The sequence below is a fragment of the Tachysurus fulvidraco genome, chromosome 2 (genome assembly GCF_022655615.1).
Source record: "Tachysurus fulvidraco isolate hzauxx_2018 chromosome 2, HZAU_PFXX_2.0, whole genome shotgun sequence".
Taxonomy (NCBI): domain Eukaryota; kingdom Metazoa; phylum Chordata; class Actinopteri; order Siluriformes; family Bagridae; genus Tachysurus; species Tachysurus fulvidraco.
The window spans coordinates 11,409,425-11,421,911 of record NC_062519.1 but is presented as its reverse complement, the minus strand read 5'-3'; the positions used below and the strand labels follow the sequence as shown (position 1 = coordinate 11,421,911).

At 38.3% G+C, this 12,487-nt stretch overlaps 1 protein-coding gene across 8 annotated transcripts in view; it reads left to right on the top strand.

Annotated features, from left to right (window-relative positions):
* ipo9 (importin 9) overlaps positions 1 to 12,487 on the top strand; it is a 64,208-nt gene that overhangs the window by 41,526 nt on the left and 10,195 nt on the right. For 6 of the 8 annotated variants that reach the window (XR_007138910.1, XR_007138907.1, XR_007138909.1 and 3 more), the window contains one exon: positions 809 to 913. The exons of the other annotated variants lie outside the window; for them this stretch is intronic. Coding sequence is in view for 3 of the 6 variants with exons in the window: in XM_027146227.2 (XP_027002028.1) it covers positions 809 to 913 (105 nt within the window). In the remaining 3 variants the exon portion in view is untranslated. Of the gene's footprint in view, positions 1 to 808; positions 914 to 12,487 lie in introns of those variants that run through there. 8 annotated transcript variants of the gene reach the window in all.

Below are 12,487 nucleotides of genomic sequence, written 5' to 3'. Positions count from 1 at the left end.
ATATTTTATATATAAAATATTTATATAAAAATATATATATATATATATATATATATATGCTTAAAGCACATGCATGGCCTCTAGGTCCAAGTTCCTGTCCGTTTTTTGCCTCTTAGATACCGCAAAGCATTCCAAATTAGACAGTAAAGGTTTGTTATGGCTAAGCTGTAGATTTTGAATCTTTTAGTTCTGAAAGTTAAGTTGCATGACTTAAAGGCAGTATTTTTGTATTATTATTATTTATTTTAATGTATGCCTTAGTTTTGATACATTTAAATAGTAATTTGTAATTTATAATGCACTTTAAATGTTAAGAGATAATTAAGTGTTCATTGTGAGTTTAGACTTATGTTTACATTTTATTTGAGTTTTCCTGCTTGTTGACATTTCTGTCTAAATAACTGAAGGGATTATGATGTGAGGAAGGTTAACATAAAAAACATATATATAATATATATATAAATAAATGTGTGTGTGTGTGTGTATATATAAATATTGAAATCTATGTCCTTGCACCTTGCACAAACATTGAAAGATACAGATCAACTGAACAAAGGGCTTTACAAAAATATGAAAAAATGCAGCTACTCCTATTAGTCACTGCCAGTTCACATGAGTTAACTTGAACATTTATGTATATGAATTGAATAATTACTATGTACTAGCTGCCTATCAGATTAAAGAACAAATAAATGCCTTAAACCACATTACCCCGATGATTTTTTTTTTTTATTATTCCTGATTTATAATCTTTCTTTAAAAAGAAACCCATTTTTATTTTGCTCAAGAGCAGTAATGTCTATTTTAGATTCAGGAGGAATGTGGGAAGATCAGGAGGAAGATGAGGAAGATAATGAAGATGATGAATTAGAAGGGCAACTTCTTTCTGACCTAATATCCTCCAACAAATATGGTAAGCTTGTATAATTTTTTTTAAATTAATGTGGTATTTTCTAAATGCTTTTTTGAATTGCATTCCAAAGGAATCTTTGAATTATTCTGTCATGCTTATTTTAAGCAAAAAATGGGGATTCAATTTAAAGACGAAGTGACGTGACATAAAATAACTATAATGATATGCAAATATAAAAAAATAATTATATGGAAATATTTCAATGTTTATTATATTACTACTTTACTATATTACTATTAAAATCTGCATGCCAGTGTCAGAATCAGATTTATTGGCCAAGTGTGTTGACACACACAATGAATTTGGTTCCAGCAGTTTGTGACTCAAACGTACAGACATGAATAACACAATACTATACAAACTATACAAGAAAACAATGCAGACGATGGGATACAATATAGACAGAATGAGTATAAAATATGAATATAGAATGAATAAAATATGAATATAGAATATGATTGATCAGTTATGTACATAAAGTGCAAATAACAATATTGTGCAAAATTATGCTTTTGTACAATATACAGCAGCAGTAGTGCGTAATATACAGATGATGTGATGACTGACAGTCCTGATAATGCAGTACTTATGATAAGAAGAAGTAAATACTGTATAATTATGGTGAGTTGTTGATCAGGGTTATTGCCTGGGGAAAGAAACTGTTCCTGTGTTTGGCAGTTTTAGTAAGCAGAGTTCTGTAGCGCCTGAAAGAAGGGAGGTGCTGAAAGGGGTTGTGTCCAGTGTGCAAATGGTCAGTGGTGATTTTTCCTGCCCGGTTTCTGGTTCTTGTGTCGTACAAGTCCTGGAGAGTGGGCAGGGGGGAGCCAATTATTTTTTCTGTGTTTTTACTGTGTGTTGCAGTCTGTTTCTGTCCTGTTTAGTTGCTGCACCAAACCAGATGGTGATGTATGTGCACAGGACCGATGCAATGACTGCAGTGTAGAACAGCATCAACAGCTCCTGTGGCAGACCATACTTCCTTAATTGGTGTAGAAAGTACATCCTCGGCTGGGCCTTTTTGATGATGGCATTTATGTTGCACTCCCATTTCAGGTCTTGGGAAATGGTAGTGCCCCGAAACTTGAAGGCCTCCACAGATGACACCAGGCTGTTAGATATTGTGAGGGGGAGTAGTGTCGAGGGGTCTTTCCTAAAGTCCACTATCATCTCCACAGTTTTGAGGGTGTTTAGCTCCAGACTGTTCTGACTGCACAATAGCACCAGCCACTTCACCTCCTGCCAGTATGCAGACTCATCGCCATCTTGGTTGAGACCGATGAGCGTAGTATCATCTGCAAATTTCAGGAGTTTAACAGTTTGGTCACTTGAAGTGCAGTCATTAGTGTATAGGGAGAATAACAGTTGGGAGAGGACACATCCCTGTGGAGTGACAGTGCTGATTGTCCAAATGCTGGAGGTGACACCTCCCAGTCTCACCTGTTGTTAACATATCTGCTGTTCATAAAAAATGTGCCAGTCTAATGTAATAGTGCATAATATTATGGGATGTATTATGTGCATGCCTGACTAAAGAGGTGAGTTTTTAATCTGCATTTGAACACTATCAGGAAGACTATTCCAGAGTTTGGGAGCTAAATACGAAAACGCTCTACCACCTTTAGTGGACTTGGATATTCTGGGAACTACCAGAAGTCCTGAGTTTTGTGATCTGAGAGCAGGAATGACTGTAACGTGTTAGAAGACTAGTTAGATACATGGGAGCTAAACCATTAAGAGCCTTATATGAAAGTAGCAGCAGTTTGTAGTCAATTCTAAACTTAACAGGTAGCCAGTGTAGAGATGATAAAATTGGGGTTATATGAGCATGCTTTCTTGTCCTAGTGAAAACTCTGGCAGCTGCATTTTGGACTAACTGAAGATGCAGGACGACCACCTAGTAACACATTACAATAGTCCAGTCTAGAGGTCATGAAAGCATGAAGTGACTTCAACAGCACCAGAGACAGACAGGATGTTTCTCAGCTTGGCAATATTTCTAACTTGGAAGAAGGCTGTTTTTGAGGGACCCCATAATTAACTGGTAATAAACTGGAGGGTTCACCATTTAGTTCTACAAAATGGTATCAATCAGATAGGTAGGATCTAAACAAACTTAAAGCCTGTCCATAAATACCTGTGTAATTTTGTAAGTGATCTATATCGGAGAATGTTGTGATCTATAGTGTCGAATGCAGCACTAAGTAGAACTAATAGTGACATATAGTCGTAAGAACAAGTCGTTTGTGACTTTCACAAGTGCAGTTTCTGTGCTATGATGGGGCCTGAAACCTGATTGAAACTCTTCAAGGCTATTGTTCTCCTGCAAGAAGGAGCTCAGTTGAACAGACACAACCTTTTCAAGTATTTTAGACATAAACGGAAGGTGTTAAATAGGTCTGTAATTTCAGGTCATTAAGGTCATAAGGTCATTTGGATCTAAATTAGGTTTTTGATGAGTGGCCTAATAACTGCCAACTTGAAGGATTCAGGGACGTAACCTAAAGATAACGAGGAGTTAATAATATATAGAAGAGGCTCACCAGCTTTATGTAACACTTCTTTCAGTAATTTAGTTAAAATCGGGTCTAGTGAACAAGTTGTTGATTTAGCTGTTGTAATAAGTTTATCTAACTCTTCCTGTCCTATACTTGTAAGCACTGTAGTTGTGTGGCTAGATCACTAGTTGCTCTCGTATGTTGAGCGACACCTATTTTATTCCTGATACTTTTGATTTTGTCAGTGAAGAATCTCATAAAATCCTCACTACTGAACTGTGATGGAATAGTTAGTTCAGATTTCTGTTTTTTTGTTAATCTTGCCACTGTGTTAAATAAAACCTAGGATTGTTCTGGTTATTTCCTAAGAGTTTGCTCAGTTGCTCAGCCCTAGCAGCTTTTAGAGCCTGTCTATAGCTGGACATACTGTCCTTATACGCAATTCTAAAATCCTCTAATTTAGTTTTTCTCCACTTTCGCTCGAGGTTACGGGTTTCTCTCTTGAGTGTGTGAGTATGACTATTAAACCATGGTGCAAGCGTTTTATCTCAAACCTTCTGTAATCGGATTGGGGCAACAGTGTCTAATGTGCTAGTGAATATAGCGCCTACTGTATGCTGTTTGTCATTACATCTAGATCGTTTGTGTTTAAGGGTGCAGCAAGAAGTCCAGACGGGTCAGGCAGGTTATTTGTGAATCTGTCATTAGTGGTCGGAATAATAGTTCTACCGAGTCGATAACGTGGTGAGACACAGTTAGCCTGTTCTACAGGTAGTGTGTACATTATGAGGTAATGGTCTGTGATGTCATCACTGAGGTATGATATCTATATCAGTGACATCTATTCAGTGTGATATTATTAAATCTAGTGTATGACTATGACAATGAGTTGCTCTAGTGATGTTTTGTTTAACCCCAAATGAATGAATTTAAGTCCACAAGTGCAAGTCCTAACGCATCGTTTGTGTCATCAACATGAATGTTAAAATTTCCCACAAGTAATGCTTTATGAAAGTTAACCAATAGGTCTGAAAGAAAATCTGTGAATTCTCTAAGAAAATCAGTGTAGGGCCCTGGGGGTCTGAGTTTTGTCCTCCCCTCTGTAGGCATCTTCCTTGGCTTGTCGAAGTTTCTTCAGTTTAGCTGTGAACCATGGCTTGTTGTTACTGTATTTGCAGAAGGTATTGGTTGGCACACAAGTCTTCAAAAAAACTGATGTACGATGTCACAGTGTCTGTCAGTTCAGCCAGGCTGTCAGTTCCAGCCTCAAAGATAGTCCAATCAGTGCAGTCAAAACAGTCTTTTGTAGTTCCTGCTTTGCCTCACTAGTAGATTTAAGTTTCTGCCTGTATGTTAGAATAAGATGAACCAAGCAGGGATCAGAGTTCCCCAAGGCTGCCCTGGGTACAGAGCGATATGCATCCTTTAGAATTGTGTAGCAATGATCCAGTGTATTTTTGTCCCTTGTGGGACAATTTGTATGCTGTCTGTATTTGGGAAGTTCGAGTGTTAGTTTTGCCCTGATAAAGTCTCCAAGAATAATAAAAAGAGAATCCAGATTATTTTGCTCCAAGCCAGATATTTGGTTTGCCATCTTTTGCAGTGCATCACTCACGTTGGCCTGTGGTGGGATGTAAACTCTGGTCAGAATGAATGAGGAGAATTCCCGCAGTGAATAAAACAGTTAATGAACATTGATTCCAGGTTTGGGCTGCAGTATTTATTCAGCGCTGTGACATCTGTACACCAACGTTCATTAATGTAGAAACAGATTCCGCTGCCTTTCACTTTACGCCTTTCACTGTCTGGGATTGAGTGACTGAGCCAAGTTTCAGTAAAACACAGAGCGTGAAAAGTCCTTGTTTCATCCGTTGAGAAGAATCAGTTCATCCATTTTGTTCGGTAGTGAGCGGAGGTTCGCCAGGTGAATTCGATGGAAGCGCAGTTCTAAATCCCCTTTGTCGCCAGCGTTTCCTCCATGTAGCATAGAGCGCAGCTGCTCCTCCAACAAAGATTTCCAAAAAACTATTCGGGTTTGTGAAAAGTTGTCTGGAGTGAACTGCCCGATGTTAAGCAGTTCTTCTCTAGTGCAAGTTATCACGGTAGGGTAACTGAACACACAGAAAGAAAAACAAAAAGAAAGAAAGTACTAGAGAGAGTCGTGCTGAGGCAGCCATCTGCGGCACCATCTTGATAACGATCAAGTATGTGTCTGTATTCAAAAGTTTTAGGCAGGAATGAAAAGCCATTAAGGTAAGAATGCATTCAGAAATATACATTTTAATTGTTTATTAAACGCAAAATGAACAAACAGAAGAAAATCTAAATCAAATCATTATTTGGTGTGTCTGACTTTGGCTTCAATCCAGCATACTGCAGACTCCTTACACTTCCCTAAAGTCAGAGATTTTTCATGTCACAGGTCATAAACCATGGCAAGACTGAGCACAGCAACAAGACCCAAGGTAGTTATACTGCTCAAGGCAAAGATATCAAAGCAAACTGTTGTTTTAAGCTGTTTTGAAGAAGCACAGGCAATGTTGAGGACTGTAGGTGCAGTGGTCGGCTAAGGAAATTGATGCAGCAGATGTACATCATACTTACTTAACCTTCATCATCAGATGATGTCCAGCAATGCCATTTAGCAAAGAACTGGTGGAAACCAGTGGGACCCTGATACACCCATCTACTGTCCAGTGAAGTCTATAAGTGGTCTTAAAGACACACAGGCAGATACTTAAACATCACACAATACCATCAGGGAGGTGTCTGATTTTATTCCCAAATTTATTTAGCAGCAGTACAATGAGCCTAAATATACAGCCCTCTCAGAGCCTCTGGGATTACATGAAGAGACAGAAGGATTTGAGGCATCCACAGAAGATCTGTGGTTAGTTCCCCAAGATGTTTGGAACAACCTACCTGCTAAGTTCCCTCAAAAACTGTTGCAAAATATTTATGCTGTTTTGCAGGCAAAGGGTGGTCAGACCAAATATTGATTTGATTTAGATTTCTCTTCTGTTCATTTGCTTTCCTTTTTGTAAATTGATAAAATAACATCTATATTGAAAGTGCTTATTGTGGAAGTTTTTGAGAAAATAATCATACTTGTCCATCGGATTGCCAAAAAGAGAATTGTGATTTGTCATTCCAGAGAACACGTTCTCTAGAGTCCAGTCGTGGCATGCTTTACACCACTGCATCTGATGATTTCATTAGACTTGGTGATATAAGGTTTGAATGCAGCTGCTCAGCCATGAAAACCCATTCCATGAAGCTCTCGACACACTGTTCATGAGCTAATCTTAAGGCCACACAAAGTTTGAAGGTCTGTGGACATTGGCTCTGCAGAAAGTTGGTGACTTCTGTGCACCTTAGCAATTTAAGATGCTATTTTAGTATAGATATAAATTAGGGTGCTTTCACACCTATATTTCGGTTCATTTAGTCCGGACCAAAAGCAAATAAATGATACATTGTATATTTTCAGTAGTTTTGGTTCCTTTTCACACCACACTGATCGTTCTGTTCCGCACCAGTTGAAACGAACCAAAATGCAGTCATGTGATAACATCCACATCACTCATTGGCCACATGTATTTCCTAAAATGCTTCTCGATTGGTCAGAATAAACGTGCGGGAAATTTCAACGAAACTCTGGAAGTAAACAAAAAGAGGAAAATACAGCATACAGTACACCATGGAGAGACGACCGTGCGCTGCAATTATGTGCGTGGTTGTAATCTACTACATCGCTTATATACAGCATTCTATGCAAAGTCTTAATTTTCAGAATGAAGCGCGGATGCGGCTTTAAAATATAATCTTAATGCACTGCAAACGGCAAAGACGCTTCAGGAGGCAGCAAGCATTACTTTTGCGAAACTGTGACATGCTTATCTTCCGAAAATATTGCCAATGACCCTCTACGGCAGCTGGTTTAGTCCAAAATGCGCAATACTTTTTGCAGTTAGATCTATTCGATCTCGGACCGTGTTCTCACCACAAACGAACCGTACCAGAGTTTGTTTGAAAGCATACCTCTGAAAGCTCCTCTTCAAGGAGGTCTCGGTACGCTTGTTTAGTCCGCTTTTGGTGCGCACCAGAGTTCGATTGCTGCATTCTCACCTGCCCAAACGAACCGCACCAAACGAGTGTAGCGATTTTGGCTCGCGAAGCAAGGTAAATATTTATAAGCAACTATAACGTGTTATAGCGACTTCCAAATATTTTAACCAAATATTTTCCAAATATTTTAAATATTTTTACCGTTTTAAATTAACGGTACTGGAATTAACGTTACGCTTATTTGGTCTGTTCGTCCGCCGAACAGGCCGTGTAACCTTTATTAATTCTATGAAGGCGGTATCTTCCCGGCCAAGAAAGATTCGCTCTCCTTTTACTGTATACCGTAATTTAAATTAAATTAACTTAATAGAGCATGTAGTTCAGACAGATATTGCAGGTACCTTAATTTGTGAGCGATACTCGGAGACAAATCACCTGTGGCTCAAAATTATGACATTTAATGAATGAGACAAACACAACATAAAACTAACTACACAAACAAACAGAAGAAATAGGGAAAATAAAATAAAACAAAAGAAATTAAAATTGGGGAAAGGGAGGAAGAGACTGGAAAGAAGAAACTAGAGAAAGGAAGGAAAGGAATGGCAAGCTTAGACTCAAAAATTAATCACACCCTAACTGGGAAATCGTCACAGAAACTTAAATTCACCTTAAGATTCAATGAAAGATTCCTACTTAAAATTACGCATCTAAATTGGTTGGTAAAGGAAACGGTTACTTGCATTGGCTTACTGAACAAGAGTCCGGATGCATCAGAGAAATCTCTGAAGAGTCAGTTAGGGTGGGGTCAGACGTTCTTCCAAGTTCTCCTGAAGATCAGGATATTTGTCGTTCTTGGAAGTGAAGCTTGCTGGAAGTTCTTTGAAGGAAGATGGAGTCGTCTTGAAGCTGTTCCGAAAGTCTGACCACGGATTAGTGGTGTTTATGACAATTTAAAGGTCGCAAACTCCACCCATCTTTGGGGAGATGACCAATACTTCGGTCAGGATTTTGGAGGGAAAAACTCCCTTTGTTTCAGGTGTCTGTGGGCGTGGTTTAGCTATCAAACTTTTAGATGACTTTAAAGTTTGATCCAGGGTGTATTAAGATGGTATGGCGCCTTTCGTGCTCAAATAAAATACACCAGTGCTTGAAAAATGAGTAACCGATAATTTTGTGGTCATTTGGATACTAAACATGAAGGGTAATGACGGTATGAAGGCAGCGGTACATTACATACATAGTTCATTAATCAAAGGGTAACTGAGGTTAATATGATATTGTGTTCTTATAAAGGCAAGGAAACAAAAATGAAACATAAAACAAGATGCACTTTCATTAGGGAAGTAAAAAGAAAACGATAGCTTCGTATACATTCTGACATCAGACCTTAAAGGGTCATACGGCATTAGAACAGGTATACATTAACATGCCATGATCAGTAAGATATGATGATAGAGTATAACGGATTTTAAAATACAATGTTGTTTTCTGACACATGAATAAAATACACCCTTGTCAGGAAATTAAGGAGCAAATAATTTTAAGTCAGGCAAGCCTTAAAAGAAGGCTGCATGTACGATGTCACAGTGAAACATTACAAAAAGGGTTATAAGAATGAGAACCTTAGAGTACCTTATCTTTGTCTTTTATTAGTAAAAGGAATGTCTCATTGTGTTGTGTGTGTGTGTTCTGATTGAGGGCCCAGAGAAGCCGCATGGGGTTATCTGGTCTTTGTGTAGGCTCCAGACATTCTGGAGCCAAGTGTGTGTGTAAAACTGGGTTGCTCATCGGTTAATTGAGGAGTAGATGTTGAAATTTAGGGTGCCTGGGACATGAAATCTAAAAAGACTGGTACCAGACGCTACACGAGCAATTGAACTCTGGTACGATTCAACCGAACTAAACAAGGCAGGTGTGAAAGCACCCTTAAAGTTCAGTCTGTGAAGTGTCTGAATCGGTGAAGTGGTGGTGTAAGCATGTGTATTGCAGATAGATCCTAGCATTGAGTGACAATGTGAGGACACCCACCAAAACTGATCAAAAGTTACCACAAACTTTCAAGCAACACTAAACAGTCATGTGAAAAAATTAAGACACCCAATTAAATATTGTTTTATTAATACTTTATTAAGAAATGTCACCATGTCAGATCTTTGTACCTGTCGATGAACATTATGTAATTTTTTGTAAACAACAAAAATTCCTTTTTCACTTAAACAAAATAAACATGAGTAAACAAAAGTAAATATGAGCATCTGAGGAAAAGGTCCAGTTCCGCTCTTCAGCTTCCACTTTTTGACAGATGGTCTTAGGCACCTTCTGATTTAGAATTCATGGTGGATTCTATGATGGTGAGTCAGCCAGGTCCTGTCCATAACAGTTCCACCTCCACGTTTCACACTTGGCATGAGGTTCTTTTGCTAAAATGCTGTATTTGGTTTACACCACACATGCCCCTTTGTTATGGTCTCCAAATAACTCAATTTTAGACAATGTCCAAAGCACATTATTCCAGAGATCTTGGCCTTTCTCTCTGTGTTCTTTGAGAAACTTCATTCTTGCCCTCATGTTTTTCTAAGTCAGCAAAGGTTTCATCCTTGCACACCTTCCAAGATAATTAACAAAGAAAAGAGAACAAAAAAGATCATTAAGAAAAGGAAAAGGGCCTGCACAGTTAGTACCTAGTAGCACCCCCTTTGGCAGGTATCACAGCTTGTAAACACTTTTTGTAGCTAGTTAAAGTCTTTCAGTTCTTGTTTGAGGGATTTTCTCCCATTCTTTCTTACAAAAGTCCTCCAGTTTTATGCAATTCCTGGGCTGTCTTGCACACACTGCTCTAAGGTCTGTCCATAGATTTTCAATGATGTTTAGGTCAGGAGACTGTGAGGGCCATGGCAAAAACTTCAGCTTGCACCTCTTGAGGTAGTCCATGGATTTTGAGGTATGCACTTTTCAACTTCAGGTTTTTTGAGGAGTTTGCTACAAAAATTTTATGGAATTTAATTAAATCCATTCCCAAGAGTCCTATTTTAACCTCATCAGTCCACAAGACTTTTTTTCAAAATGCATCAGGCTTGTGTAAATGTTCTTTTGCATAATTCAGATGCTGAAATTTGGTGAGGACACAGGTCAGGTTTTTATCTGATGACTCATATTTGTGCAGGTGTCGCTGAACAGTGTACCACAATTCCAACCAAATATCCTAGAGGTCTTTTGCAGTCAAACTATGGTTCTGACTTGCTTTTCTAGCAATCATACGCACACATCTCTCTGATCTTTTTCTTGGTCTTCCAGGCCTTTCTTGACCTCCACTGTTTCTGTTAACTGACACTTTTTAATTATAATCTGAACTGAGGAAATCGGTACCCGAAAAAAATTTTTTTGCTATTTTCTTATACCCTTTCCTTACATTTACATTTACATTTACAGCATTTGGCAGACGCCCTTATCCAGAGCGACGTACATACATTTCCTTGCTTTGTGGGCACCAGTCATTTTCATTTACTAGGCTAGGACAAGTTTAGAGGAGTGTGGGTATTTATAAAAGTTTCCTAAAGAAAATGACCGTGTACAATCATGACCCTAAAAGGCTAATTAAGGTCTGATATCTTGGTCATAGTTATTTGGGAGTTACCCAAGTCTCCTGGGGTTCCCATTGCAGGGTGCTGCTTTTCTTTTTTTACTCTAAAACTGTAGATAAAAGTATGACTTTAATGTTTGTGAACCCTTTAGAAAATCCTATATTTCTGTATTATATGACCCAAAACATCAGATTTCCTAAAGTCCTAAAAGTAAACAAATTGAAAACAATTAAACAAATGATCTAACATTACATGTGTTAGTGGCAAAAGTATGTGAACCTTTCAGTATCTGAACCTTCTTTTCGTATCTGTCGTGAGCACTTGTGCAGCAATAACTGCAAGTAAAGTTTCCAGGAACTGTTGATCAGTCCTGCACAATGGCTTGGAAGAGTTTTTATCGCATTCCTCAGTACAGAATAGCTTTAATTTAGGAATTTGATGGGTATCCTCATGTGAACTGCTTTCTTCAGGTCATTTATTTTGAATTAAGCTCAGGGGTCTCATTTATAAAGCCAGTACGCCAGTTCCCACGCAAAGGTTGTGATCTATAAAAAAAAAAAAAGAGAGAGGAGAATGTGCGCACCTTTTAAGCAAACTTTGAGCTGTGCATACACACATTTTGGGGACAAAGGGAATTGGCGGCACAGATGGTGAGGTCGTGAACTGAAGTTAGATTGTAGAAAATATATGTGGGAAGAACGATTAGAGGAATTAATGACATTTAATTTTCACTCCATTTCATAAGTTAAATCCACATTATCATGAAGATTAAATCCAACAGTGTTATTTGTGCCGATTGCTTTAGGCCATAGACATCTAGTAAAATCCAAACGTAATTCAAAATGTATTAAAAAAATAATAATAATACTCAGCGCTGCCTTAGTCACATTGTCTACAACGGGAGCGCAGGAGGAGATGGCACGACTACATGTGATACAGAATAGCATGAAATACCCTTTTAGCGAACTGCAGAACACAGTGTAAAAATGAAATATTTTCCTTAATGTACATATATATCATAAAATGTCAAAGTCTGCAAATACAGTCATGAAGCACAATCGCTACTCATCATCGGTCCTAACTATTACAGTGTTCATTACAAAACCGTCATGAAGCATGTGTTCGCTATAACATTTTCGTCTTAAATATTCGCCCACAAATTAATTCTGTGATTTTGTCAAGGTGTTAACGATGTCTAATTGCTAGAAACATATAAATCCTCCGGTGACCAGGGTATGTAATGCTTCATGATGGCACTGCTGGCACTGTTGGAGCATTACGCCAATGGCAGAATATGGAGAGAACAAGTTTTCAGGGACCATGATGATGACTGGCTAATAAGCCGTTTTAGATTCCCTAGAGCTGTGCTCTTAGATCTATGTACTGAATTGGGGATCTATGTGCGCAGTTGTGGAGCGTGTAATGGA